This window comes from Anabrus simplex, chromosome 3, assembly GCF_040414725.1.
Source record: "Anabrus simplex isolate iqAnaSimp1 chromosome 3, ASM4041472v1, whole genome shotgun sequence".
NCBI lineage: Eukaryota > Metazoa > Arthropoda > Insecta > Orthoptera > Tettigoniidae > Anabrus > Anabrus simplex.
In genome coordinates this window covers 399,398,400-399,412,560 of record NC_090267.1, presented here as the reverse complement: position 1 = coordinate 399,412,560, position 14,161 = coordinate 399,398,400, and the positions used below count along the sequence as shown (strand labels likewise).

The 14,161-nt window shown below is 41.4% G+C and overlaps 1 protein-coding gene across 1 annotated transcript in view; it reads left to right on the top strand.

The window, feature by feature from the left end:
- The window catches only part of LOC136867374 (glutamate receptor ionotropic, kainate 2), a 207,890-nt gene extending 197,235 nt beyond the window's left edge, over nt 1–10,655 (top strand). The window contains exon 17 of the mRNA XM_067144550.2: nt 10,256–10,655. Coding sequence (XP_067000651.2) covers nt 10,256–10,411 — 156 coding nt within the window. The 3' untranslated portion in view covers nt 10,412–10,655. The remainder of the gene's footprint in view (nt 1–10,255) is intronic.
- Nucleotides 10,656–14,161: the final 3,506 nt, after the last annotated feature.

Genomic DNA, 14,161 nt, shown 5'->3' with positions numbered 1-14,161 from the left:
ATATGCCAATTCTCGAAGTCCATGTACAGAGGGTATGCCAGCCCGTTTTCTAGTGAATTTCCTAGCCATCCTCTGAAGACAATTGTCAGCCACGTTCAACTCAGCAGGTCTGAATTTCCAGGCATTTATCCTGTGGTGTTTAATGAGAATAAGGAGATTTCTCATTTGCCTATTGGCTTTGATTTGGGGGTTTCGAGTAATTTGCCAGAGTTTCCTGGTCTTATGTTTTATTTTAATTTGGTCCAGAATTTCTTTGGACAGTGTGTCCTTTCTGGAATATACCACTGCCGGTTCCACGGCGGATGATTCAGTGGCCGAAATAATGATGTTAGTTATTTCGGTCACTAGGGCATCTATATCTTCAGGACCTTTCACACTGGGACTGTCATTTATACGACTGGTTATGTACTCTCTGAAGTTTAACCAATTCATTTTACGATTGAAGATTCTGATGTGTAGGGGGGTGGTGATGGGGGAAAAGGAAAGATTCATGAGTACTGGAAAGTGATCTGAATCGAGGGTGTCTAATGGTGTCTAGTTGGGTATGGTGTCTGATCCTGTGTGAAATGGCAATGTCCAATGTGTCAGGTCTCACATTAGGGTTGTAGAAGTAATACGTTGGTTTGTCTGGACCATAAGTGAGTAGGAGATTTCTATTCTATCTAGCGATGGCTCGTAAATAACGTAACTAGTATTTTTAACAGGTACGCACTCGTAACGGTTACAGGAGATATCCAGTAACTGAAATAACTGCAACTCGACAAGATTCGGGTGAACTCGGTTAAGAGCGGCAACGCGCGGCAGTACTCGCTAGCAGTAACCGCCTCTATTAACCAGTATTTTACTCTTAACGCGTATTTTACTGACCAGTATTGAGTTGTTACCGTTCATTTATATCTTCAATATTATGAAGAGGGCAAAGACGAGCTCTATGAGGTAATATTTTTCCGTAATAGATAGCGAGTTCGCGAAAAGTTCTATGTGCGGGAAGAAATGCTCTTACAGTCTTCCACATCAAATTTAAAAACAGCACGTGGAAAGGATTCATCCAACAATTACTTCAAAAACAGCAGTGCCAGCAGTCGAGATAAGTAAGTATTTATTAAGTAAACCAATTTTGTGTTCATACTCTTTAATGTAAGCAGGCAAGGTAAAAGGGGGACAAGTGCATAAGTGTTCTATGGGTTTTGTATCTCTCTCCCTCTTTTTACTCAGTGTTGCGGAATCCAATTTAAGAGACTCATGTCAGTAAATTAAAGAAGAAAAGGACCTCTTTTTAGGACGAAACACCGCCACCCCGGCGTCTTTCAAGACCTATATCAGCTGAAGAAAGATTAGAACATAATAATAATAATAATAATAATAATAATAATAATAATAATAATAATAATAATAATACAAGGGAATAGGGCGGGGTTAGGACTGGAAAGAAGTGACCGTGGCTTTATTTTGTCTGGTGTGGAAATGGGAAAGCACTAAAAACCATTTTCAGAAATGCCGACAGTGGGGTTCGAACTCTCAATCTGCCGAGTGCGTGCCCTCAACCACGTAGCCAACTCGCTCGATATATTATTATTATTATTATTATTATTATTATTATTATTATTATTATTATTATTATTATTTGCTGATATTACCCTAAAATTCGATTATATATATGTCAGTGATGAGATATTTTGTACCTCAAAGTTACGTACGCACTTGCCCCGACAGTCTTAATTCATTTAGTACTGCATCAATACAGTTAGCCGTGCAGTTAGGGGTGCGCAGCTGTGAGCTTGCAACATCCGGAAGATAGTGGCAGCTCTGAAGATGGTTTTGCGTGGTTTCCCGTTTTCACATCAGGTAAATGCTTCGGTTGTACCTTAATTAAGGCGACGGCCGCTTCCTTCCCACTCTTAGCCCTTTCCTATCCCATCGTCGCTGTAAGACCTTCCTCTATAGGTGCGATGTAAAGCAAAATTGTAAAAAAAAAAAAAAAAAAAAAAAAGAAAGAAAGAAAAAACCCGACCCCGCGGAGAAACGGGACAATGGTTGGACATACAGTACAGTTATTTAAGTTTGCATTTTGCATTCATTTATAGTATTCTTATAGGCCAACTATGTGGGGTTCATTTTGTTGTATTTGTTATTATATTATTAAAAATTGAAGTTCCTATTTATCAGTTGCCTTGGTTTTTCTCTAAATATATACCGAGTAAGTAGCTTGGGCCACGTAGTTATCAGCTTGTACTTGTGAGATAGTGGGTTCGAACCCCACTGTCGGCGCAACGTAGAGCAAAATATAATATATTATATATATATTATAATATATATATTTAAGCTTGTATTTTGCATTCATTTGCAGTTCGGTACCTCTTAGATTATTTAGGGTAATATTCTGTAGTATTTTTTTTAGTTATTGTAATTATTGTTAAAAAACCAAGTTCCTATTCAGGACTTGCCTCACCTTTCCTCTAAATAGTTATTTATGTGTACCTTTTACATTCATTTTACAGTACAGTTGTCTGTTATTAAGTGGGATTTCTCTTTTTTGTAGTTTATTTATTTATTTATTTATTTCATGCCTTCATTTGTGGCGAAGTTAAGGCTCACGGCCCTCTCTTACACTTAACCACATATCTAATATACTTTATAAAACAGAATAATGAAATAATTTAACAAAATATGAATCCTAACCTCATTCATTCTTCCATTCATACAAGCTGGTTATACATTTAATAGGTAATCCCAGCAAGACCGCTTGAAAGAAGCTAAGGAAGTGCAATTCCTAACACTAACTGGAAGGGAATTCCATAGCCTTGCACCAGACACTTGAAAGGAGCGGTTAAATGAAGATGAGCGATGCACAGGAATTGAGAGTGTAGTAGTCGATCGTGTGTTGTGTTCATGAGAGGAGGAGAGTAAATTAAACTTTGAGGATAAATACTGGGGTTTAGATTCATTCAGCAGACGAAATACGAGAGTAGCAACGTGAAGATGTCGTAGTTTATCGATTTTTAACCAGGAGAGAAGTTCATAATAGGGGGAGATATGAGTTGAAAATTTAATTGAAAATATAAACCTAATGCATGAGTTCATTGCCCTCTGTAATTTTAGTGTCAGTTCCATGGTGGCATCTATCATTACAATATCACAATAATTAAGTATGGGAAATATGAGGGTCTGGATAAGTTTAATTTTCAAGCTTAGTGGAAGAAGTTATTGACGAGTTTTGAGAGGGTGAAGTGACGAGTGAATTTTCCTACAGATGCTTGTTATGTGCTCACTCCAATCTAGTGTGTTACTTATGATAATTCCAAGATTTTTTACCGACTTCTGAAATGGTATAGCTACACCACAAAGCAAAAGTGAAGGCAATAATTTCTTATTAGGGATATTTAACTGCCTTTTTTTGCCCTATTATAATAACTTGTGTCTTTTTAGGATTAATTAATAAACAATTCTTATTAGAATAGGAGCTAATCAGATTTAAAATGGAATTCATCTGATATCATCTCAATATCAAGAGCTTTACAGTGATAATACACTGACTGACAGAGCAAATGCAACACCAAGAAGGAGTGGTCAGAACTTTATGCCAATTGCAGGGTAGACTGACGTCACTGAGGTATGCTCATGATGTGAAATGCGCCGCTGTGCTGCGCACGTAGCGAACGATAAATGGGACACGGCGTTGGCGAATGGCCCACTTCGTACCGTGATTTCTCACCGACAGTCATTGTAGAACGTGTTGTCGTGTGCCACAGGACACGTGTATAGCTAAGAATGCCAGACCGCCGTCAACGGAGGCATTTCCAGCAGACAGACGACTTTACGAGGGGTATGGTGATCGGGCTGAGAAGGGCAGGTTGGTCGCTTCGTCAAATCGCAGCCGATACCCATAGGGATGTGTCCACGGTGCAGCGCCTGTGGCGAAGATGGTTGGCGCAGGGACATGTGGCACGTGCGAGGGGTCCAGGCGCAGCCCGAGTGACGTCAGGACGCGAGGATCGGCGCATCCGCCGCCAAGCGGTGGCAGCCCCGCACGCCACGTCAACCGCCATTCTTACAAGAGTCTAGCCCCTGCGATCTAACTGTGGCTCCAACATGCCGAATACTTCCGAACAAACCCGAGAGTTATCGAGATGTAAGTGTGGCACTAACGCCGGCTACTCCCGCCGGCTACTCCTCATGTTACGGCGGTCAGTTCAAATTGTTTAAGTTCTCACTCGTCAACAAGCTACTGTGACAAATACCACAAAATAACAAATATCACAAAAAGCAGGCTCAAACACAGACAAGAAATTTTAAAATGACAAATATCACAAAAAGCAGGCTCAAACACAGACAAGACATTTTAAAAAAACAAATATTAAAAAAGCAGGCACAAACACAGGCATGAAATTTTAAAATGACAAATATGACAAAAAGCAGGCTCAAACACAGGCAATAAATTTTAAAATGACCATACAAACATACCTGGTGAATTTGACGATGCTGCTTCCTGGGCTTCTAATTTTTCACATCGGTGTCCTTGGTTCGGTCACAAAAGTTTCTTTCGATAGTCTGTACACGTAACAGTTTTGTAATTATAATGCTGCTAATTACAGTAGACCTTAACTCGAAAATAAAACACTTATCTTACAACAATCCACGCTACACACTACAAGTTATTACACTATATACACGAGACTGGCGACAGTCAGTTTCCCTGAAGTAAGGAAACAGCGATATTCTGTGCCTCTGTGCCGTCAGGTTTCCTCATAGCTGAGCACTTCTTTTCTTTTTTCCTTTTAGTGGAAAACAATCTCCTCTGTGGCACTATGCATCTTTTGCTTGACAGAGGTACCGATTTGTCTCTCCTCAAGGGTTCGCAGCTTTCATTACAACGAACAGCAGCTATGGTCGCTTTTAGTGATGTCATATGGCGTTTAAGAACTGTGATTTCACTTTCTGATCATATTCCTCTAATTAACTGAGTGAACTCTTCTGTTAGTTTCTCTTTTTCAGTCTCCAAAGTTAGAGTAGATTGCTTATTTCCCTTCTTCGCGAGCTCTTCTATAATATTGTCCTTCTCAGTGGCACAGTGTTCATCTGTATGAATGAATAAGTCATCATCACTGTTTCTGTCGCCATTATCATTATGCAGCGAACTGAACACTTCATTCTGGCTCCTTATAAGCAAGCAAATGCTATGGATATGCTTGCACATATTCCATTTTATGCTGGAATCAACACAGGTGCAAGTGTATTGATGAATGCAGGCACTGCATTCCTCGCAAACTAATTTGCAATTGCAGTTACAAATATTTTCCTGCACGATATAGGGCTCCTTGACATCGGAAGATGAAGGAATTATCCAGCCATTTGCTTCTTTAATTATCAGACCTGAATTTACCTGCAAACCTGCTTTGTGTCTGCTTCTAAGATCTTTAAGTTTACTCGTTACTTTTCCTTTTGTAAGTACCACCAACCGATCAAACAACTTATCTCTTACGAAGGTCATCAAAGCATGAATTGCTTTATCTAGTCGCTTGACATTTTTACCATGTAAATATATATATTTTAGTGTCCTATGCATTCTTTCGATGTGCATATTAGTGTTCAGGCCACTGTTTATTCTGTAACAATAAGCCCATGACTTTACATTTTTCAGATAATTTTCCCGAAAATATATGGCAAATTCAATTGTGTCAGGATCCTCATTAAGTTGTTTCATTACAGCTGGAACCATGATTTCAAATGCTGTGATATCTCTTTCCTGCATTAAGGTCCTAATAAGTTTATATACCTCAGCCTGCTTCTCCTTTCCTTTCGCTTTTGAAATGTTCTTCCCCCAAGCCCTGTCTACAGGCCGGGAACAGAAGAGTCGCATTTCTGGTTGCTCCATTGTTGAAATCCAGGCCGTGAAGAAAGATTCTGCCATATCAGACATAAAAACTTTAGGAGTTAATTTTCCAACCTCTTCTCTTACATACTCAAAAAATATAGAAAGGACATATTGATCACTTCTATTAGATATGAGAAAACCACACGGGAACCCCTGTCTCATATCGTCTAGAACAAGAAGTGTGGACAGTTCGAAACCGTAACCATTCATTCCATGAGTCCCATTGACACAAATACAGTCGCTTCCATACTTCTTCAAGATTTCTCGCAGGGCACTGTTCATGATAATTAATACAAAATCACTTGCCATTAATCCTGGGTGTTTGTCATTCACTGTGTCTTGGGGTTTATAATACAGAACACATGGATTATCACTAGAATTTACTTCATTTACCCAAGCTTCAACGCTAGTACCGTCATCACTGTGTCTCACGGACGAGGAAGATAAGTTGAAGCAGTGTTCAATGTTGTACAAGTCTTTCTTTGTTAAGAGGTGAATCCGATCTAGTTTAGAGTCCGAAAGTGAGTCGCGGACCTTGTCTAGTATGGCATCAAACGAAATTTTGTTGGCGATGTCTGTAGCCAAGCTTCTTTTTTCCATTTCTGTTAGACTCAGGTGAGCTACATCATTTTCATGCCCTACGTGTGTTGGTATATAATCAACTCTACAGGTTCCATCCTCAAACTCAAGTACCTGCATACCTGAAGGGCAGTTTCCATTTATTTTGTTGCTTCCTTGAGTTTTAATATGTCTAATCCCTGTACTTTCAGAATAGTAATGTCCCGAACGATGGCACGTATAGTAATGTCTAGCAACATTGTCAGCGCCACGGTGCGAACCACGCTTTTTAACATATTTAGCCAAGGATTTCTTTTCAGTTTCTTCCTTCCACTGTAGAAAATCTTGCAATGTACGAAACTCGTTACGTTCCAGCTTAACGGAAATACAATGTTCTGATTCTAAGTGTTCATGAAAACTTTTCTTCACAGCGGTTGTAAAACTGCACAATGCACACTGTAACCTCTTCTCATTAAGATAAACAGCCCCGTGAAATTGCCGTTCATGCTGTTTAAAAACGTACTGGTTATTGAACTGTTTGTCGCAACTTTCACACTTATAAGCATATGTTTTCTTGCTGTTTTTAAGGGGAGCTATATCACCTAATTTGTCTGGATGTACTTTTGACACGTGTTTCCTAAGATTTTTGTTATAATCGTAGCTGTTTCCACATTCCGAACAGATATATAATTTTGGCATTTTAAAAATGATAGTACGAACCGTATAACTTAAGACACGTACATCACCAGTTAAAGATAATTTCTTCTACCGCTACAAACCGACCGTATAACTTACGACACATATATCACCTGTTAAAGATAATTTCTTCTACCACTACAAACCAGTTAAGAAAGGCGCCAGGCAACACAGAACACACTAAACGCCAGCTGGAATTCCAAAGGGAGGCGGGTCATTTACCTCCACCCCCTGGCAAGTGCATTCGATAACTCTCGGGTTTGTTCGGAAGTATTCGGCGTGGTGGAGCCATAGTTAGATCGCAGGGGCTAGACTATTGTGCCATTCTTCAGCATGTGCAAGACACCCTGGCTGTTCCAATATCGACCAGAACAATTTCCCGTCGATTGGTTGAAGGAGGCCTGCACTCCCGGCGTCCGCTCAGAAGACTACCATTGACTCCACAGCATAGACGTGCACGCCTGGCATGGTGCCGGGCTAGAGCGACTTGGATGAGGGAATGGCGGAACGTCGTGTTCTCCGATGAGTCACGCTTCTGTTCTGTCAGTGATAGTCACCGCAGACGAGTGTGGCGTCGGCGTGGAGAAAGGTCAAATCCGGCAGTAACTGTGGAGCGCCCTACCGCTAGACAACGCGGCATCATGGTTTGGGGCGCTATTGCGTATGATTCCACGTCACCTCTAGTGCGTATTCAAGGCACGTTAAATGCCCACCGCTACGTGCAGCATGTGCTGCGGCCGGTGGCACTCCCGTACCTTCAGGGGCTGCCCAATGCTCTGTTTCAGCAGGATAATGCCCGCCCACACACTGCTCGCATCTCCCAACAGGCTCTACGAGGTGTACAGATGCGTCCGTGGCCAGCGTACTCTCCGGATCTCTCACCAATCGAACACGTGTGGGATCTCATTGGACGCCGTTTGCAAACTCTGCCCCAGCCTCGTACGGACGACCAACTGTGGCAAATGGTTGACAGAGAATGGAGAACCATCCCTCAGGACACCATCCGCACTCTTATTGACTCTGTACCTCGATGTGTTTCTGCGTGCATCGCCGCTCGCGGTGGTCTTACATCCTACTGAGTCGATGCCGTGCGCATTGTGTAACCTGCATATCGGTTTGAAATAAACATCAATTATTCGTCCGTGCCGTCTCTGTTTTTTCCCCAACTTTCATCCCTTTCGAACCACTCCTTCTTGGTGTTGCATTTGCTCTGTCAGTCAGTGTATAAGGAAAGATCTTCATTGAGATAATCACATAAATGGGATTGTAGGCCTACTGCATATGACGCTGCCAGAGAGCCTTGCCCATACTACTGACTCTATATCACAACATCCCAGGATGGGTTATGTCTGATGTATTCTGGTATGTTTTCATGACATGCCTTTTATGGAGCAATGTTCTGTCACGAATGTGTTCAGACATGCTGACGAATTGAACTGGCTCAAATTTTTCTCTGTGTAAATGTACTATCCTGGATTGTACTTAATTTTTTCATAAGGAAGAGAATAACAAGTCTTGAAATAACCGTAAGGAAAACGTTGCATTATATTCAACACCGTACACATACCTTTCTTCTCATTAACACTTATGATGATTATACCTTTTTTATGTCGATCTGATGAAATCTGAAAGACGGACTCTGCACATTTATCTTTTGGTTAGCTATACAAGGAGTCCGTTAAATAACAGAACAAGTCAAATTCAGGTACGAAAGGATTCTAACATGATTTTCGTAGGCTGACCTATATTGAGTTCAACTTGAGACTAAATAATGAACCTGGCAACATCACACAGACCGGGCGAGTAGGCCGTGCGCGTAGAGGCGCGCGGCTGTGAGTTTGCATTCGGGAGATAGTAGGTTCGAATCCCACTATCGGCAGCCCTGAAGATGGTTTTCCGTGGTTTCCCATTTTCACACCAGGCAAATGCTGGGGCTGTACCTTAATTAAGGCCACGGCCGCTTCCTTCCAACTCCTAGGCCTTTCCTATCCCATCGTCGCCATAAGACCTATCTGTGTCGGTGCGATGTAAAGCCCCTAGCAAAAAAAAAAAAACATCACACAGTACCTACATGTGTTGCGAACAGCCCTGGAAAAACAAACCCGCGCGTGTAGTGTGTTATGTGCTCGCTTCCTCTTCTATACGCAACGGACAAGCGAGGCAAGCGAAGCCACTGCTTGACTGAGCACGTGCAAACCACGCCCGTGCCACGTTGCCAACTCCTCACTCTCACCACAATTCCAACGCCTATATCTCCAAAACTACACCTATTAGAATTGTTTGTATGTTATGTTTCCTTCTCAGAGAAGTGCAATGTCCCTTCGACTTGCACTACCATTTACCAGGCACCTTTAGATATACTGTGTTACAGGTCTTCTCTCTTCACCTTGAGATACAGCAAGTATGGCAGAAAAATGGCGTTATTAAAACTTGTCCATAAATTACTCCCATGATGTATATTGCCTGTCAATTTCCACTTTACAGCATTATTTTAAACCTTATGGTATGAGGGAGTCTTGAAATATCATTGCCACGTTTATTTTTTCCTGTTTCGCAATATCGTTTACATAGTGTTGTATACGGTACTGTACTTTAACATGTTAAACAGAGGAGACACGGCGAAATCTATATTTGGAGCTAAATTTTAACCGGGTAAAATGTGAACTCATAAGAATATTACGCTGTGTATAACTTTGTTTTATAATAACAGCATCTCAAGTATTTCTTTTTAAGTTTTATAATAAATTCGAATCTGTATACAGGGTTAGAAATGTTCAATATCATTTACATCCTCAAGCATTTATGCTTCATCATTCTCGAAATTTAAATCACTCTCCACGAATCTCATAATTCACTCGTAAAAATTGGTTGAAATCAGTTGTTATGCGAGCAACAACAATTAAAGTCTAGTGAAAACACGACCCAGTCTCATCTAACAATGCTCAATCAGATACGACTTTAGGTAAGATAATAGATTGCTTAAAATCACTTCCACAGAGAATATAATTGTTCAATAAAACCGAAATATCCTATAATTACTAACGCATCAGTGCTGATATTCAGAAGCAAACTTTCAATTAATTTCTTATAACTTTCCTGAACCGAAATGTGTTTAATTTTGGTTTTCAGATTTCACCACTGGAGGCACTGAAATCGGAGTTAAAGTTTGCCGTCCGCTGCAGCGTGGATACCAAGCCTGTTAGCAAGAAACCCGAAACCGAAGATAATGAAGAGACTGAAGGAGCGTCTTTCATGCAGCTGCAGATGAACTTCGATAAGGCATGACTTTCAGAATAAGTACAACACAATGAAGACATATTTGTGCAGAAGCGTTTGCGTTTATAATTTAAGAAACATATGGTGTTTATGTGGAACACTTTATCATCACTTTGTGTCTTAGTACATAGCGTAGTACCAGAATTGTTCGTTGAAGATATTTCTGTGTTTTATCTTAAAGGTTTTCAGAAAATCACTTTTTTTCTTTACTGTGAACTGAGTATATCTTAAATAAATATAACTTTAATCTCAATCTTTGTTAGAGGTTTTGTTTGATCCATTCTTTAAATCAGCCTGTAGTTCTATAATACAACCACTGAATTGCGAAACACAGATGTTTGAATTACATTTCCTATACTCAAGTATGTGGTTCTTCACATAATCACTTGACATTTGAAAGTGCTTCCATACGAATATTTAAGTGATTACTGGCAGGCTACGACTACCTCCTTGGAATAATTCCGGTACTTGTGAATGTACAGCTTTTTAAAAATGTGAACGTACTTGTCCAAAGAGAAAATTATTTCAAATTTAAAAAATCTGACATTGATTTGTCAGTAGTTCACTAGACAGACATAAAAAGCATATAAATCCAAGTTATCTCATACGAAAGGAAATAGATAAGCTCACCGGACAAACAATCAGTCGCCCTGGTGCTCACGCACAGATGGATCGTTAAGACTGTACAGATGGCGCAGCGGACGAGTCCCATGCTCAACCGCTTCCTCTGCAGGAGCATAAAACAGTAGCTATCTGTGAGACATTGATGTTTCAAACGGACAGTGTACGTCAACATGGCTACATGTAAGGATGTGACAGAGAAGCAATCGTGTTTGACCGTGCCCATGACCATACGGTGCGTGAAGTTGCTGGATTTGTTGGTGTTTCGCAGCGGACTGTTCAGCATGTCTACAAGCGGTGGTGTACTACACGTGGCTACGAAACACGACTTCAGAATTGTGGTCGGAAAAATATCCTGACTGAAAGGGATCGGATACGCGTTACACGGCTTGTGAATCAAAATCGCTTCCAAACCCGACAGGGATTGCTACATTCAGTGAAAGAAGGTCCATTCCAAACTGTTGGCGAGAGAACATTGGGGCGGGAACTGCATGCAATGAACATTTGGAGTCGGTCACCTCGCAAGAGGCCATTGCTCACACAGACTCATAAAGTTGCGCGTCTTCAATGGACTAGAAATCATCGAACATGGACAGTAGCTAACTGTCGGAACGTAATGTGGTCTGACGAATCACGTCCTTGCCTGTATTCCAATTAGTCACGTCATCGAGTACACCGAAGGCCAAATGAGGCATTTCATGTGTACAAGGTCAGGTTCAAGCCGGAGGTGGATCTGTGATGCTTTGGGGATGTTTTTCATATCATGGATTGGGCGCGCTCACTGAGGTGACCGCTAATATAAACCAGCATGTTTATTTAAACATTCTGGATGATGAGGTGTTGCCTTTCAGTCAACATTTGCATGATGACTATGCCATTGACACCCCAATTTTTCAAGATGACAACAGCAAAGTTCATCGGGATGGACGCAAATGTGACTGGTTTTACGAACACTCCTGCACCCTATTACATATCGATTGGTCTACAACAGGGCCTCTCAAACGCCCAAAATCTCACGCGTGCAGATAGAGGCGCAAGAGCTCCGTGCACTGTGCATCGCTGCCGCTCGGCATGGCTCGGATCAACGCTTCGTCTCTGGGCTACTCGGCTAAGCTCGGCTCAACTCGCCTATGCTCGGCTCGAGTCAGCTTGGATTTGGAGCGCTGCGGCGCAAGTGGGGCAGAGGGAGACAGGCGGAGCGAGCGAGACAGGCGCGAGGAAAGAGAGAGTAAGCGCTATTGCTCCAAATCGAGGAGTGGGGGGTCTGCACTCTGGTCAACCAAGCCAAGTCGTCTCTTGCACCGTGCACAGTGCATGCACCATGCGCATGCACCCTGAGAGGCCCTGGTCTACAAAATCACCTGATTTGAATCTCATTGTACATCTGTGGGACATGGAACAGTCGGTTAAACGCCTACAAGAGCATCCCTGCAATTTGTTGGAATTGCGCGATCAAATCCGCAGCGAGTGGCTTAACCTGGATGCGAACATACATGCACAACCTTGTGGATTCAATTCCTAACCGAATCCAGGCGGTTATATAGCCGGAGTTATATGGTACTCGCTGATGTATCCGTCTTTCGCTACGGGATTGTCACAAAGACTGTCTTTGTGGTTTTCCTAACTGCAGTCAACATAGGTCATTACAAAAACGTCAGTAGGAATGTAGCGATTAAAAGCAATGTTATATAAAAAAACTCGATCAAATGAAAAACAGCACATTTTAACACTTCTAACGAACAGTACTACGGTGCCGATCTAACAGTCCAAAGTTTCAGAGCTGGAGTGACCAGGCCGCAGACAGCCGTGAACACTACTCTGCCATTATTCCGTCAAATATGCACACTGCTCATTCCAATCAGTGCCTCAGAGTAGGAATTGAGTAGCTCGAATGCTATGAAGAACCAGTGTGTTACGTACCATTAGTATAAGAAAATATTTGAATCAGAGGAAAGGCATGCTAAGGAAGAAAGTTATCTAACTCCCCGGCTACTTCCGCCAATATTCAGGCAGGCTGTTACACTCGGTACGGCCGGGCGAGTTGGCCGTGTGGTTAGGGACTCGCAGCTGTGAGCTTGCATCTGGGAGCAACCGGGAGATAGTGGATTCGAACCCCATTATCGGCAGCCCTGATGATGACATTCCTTGGTGAACTCAATCCCCCGCCCCCACTTAAATAGAAGTATCAAAGTGACGCAGAGGGTCGATAGAAGTAGATCGTTATCAAAACTGACAGGAAACAGTCAGTAGCTGAACTTGGCTTCCTATGCGAATAGACCTAGTATAAGAAGCAACACTAAAATCGATACACGTATATTAAGACAGGTATATTCTTAAATAAAAGGGAGTTCATTCAAATGAAAAGGAAATACATAATAAAAATTGCTTTACCCTTACAATTACTTATAACATATAAGTACATCAGAATATGTATGGTTGAGCCACGTTAGGCTCTCTCTCTCTTTAAAACAAATATTATCAGAATGAAATATGAATACCACTGAATTAGGAAGTCGTCTCTCCCGTGTAGAAAAAAGGCTATTACAACAGGGTATAAGAGTATTCCCCTTTTAAATTTTGGGCCAATGAAGTGACCTCGAATCAAAGTGTCTTCCTTATTTTTACCACATTAACTCCCTTCTTTTTTTTTTTTTTTGCGACAACAATTCCCAAAGAGAAAATCTATTATCATTCAGGCACAAAGAAAACATGTTATCAAATAAGAAGTAAGGTGAGGGTAGGTGGGCGAGGCAAGGAAGTATGCAGAGAATACAAACATGGAGGAAACAAAAAAATGTGAAAGTTCCATGGTTACCTTCAAAATACACAAATGAAGTTAAAAGATGTCAGAGAAAAAATAAATCGAGATAATGACTGGGGAAGCCAGAAACATAACAAAAGGTACTGAAAATTGGACACCCAGAAAGCAATGTAGATCCAGATATCACACGAACACACAGAAACGCAGGTCGGAGGGATAAGCCGGTAGAGCATGTCGTAATAGTTCACAACAAGTATAATCAAAACCCAATTTGCTCGTGAATCCGGTCTGGTGAAACAAGCACAGAATCAGGCCAGTAGGGCAAAAGTGCACCACACCAGCAACAACGTATCACGCAGTCAAAACCCTCGTTATCA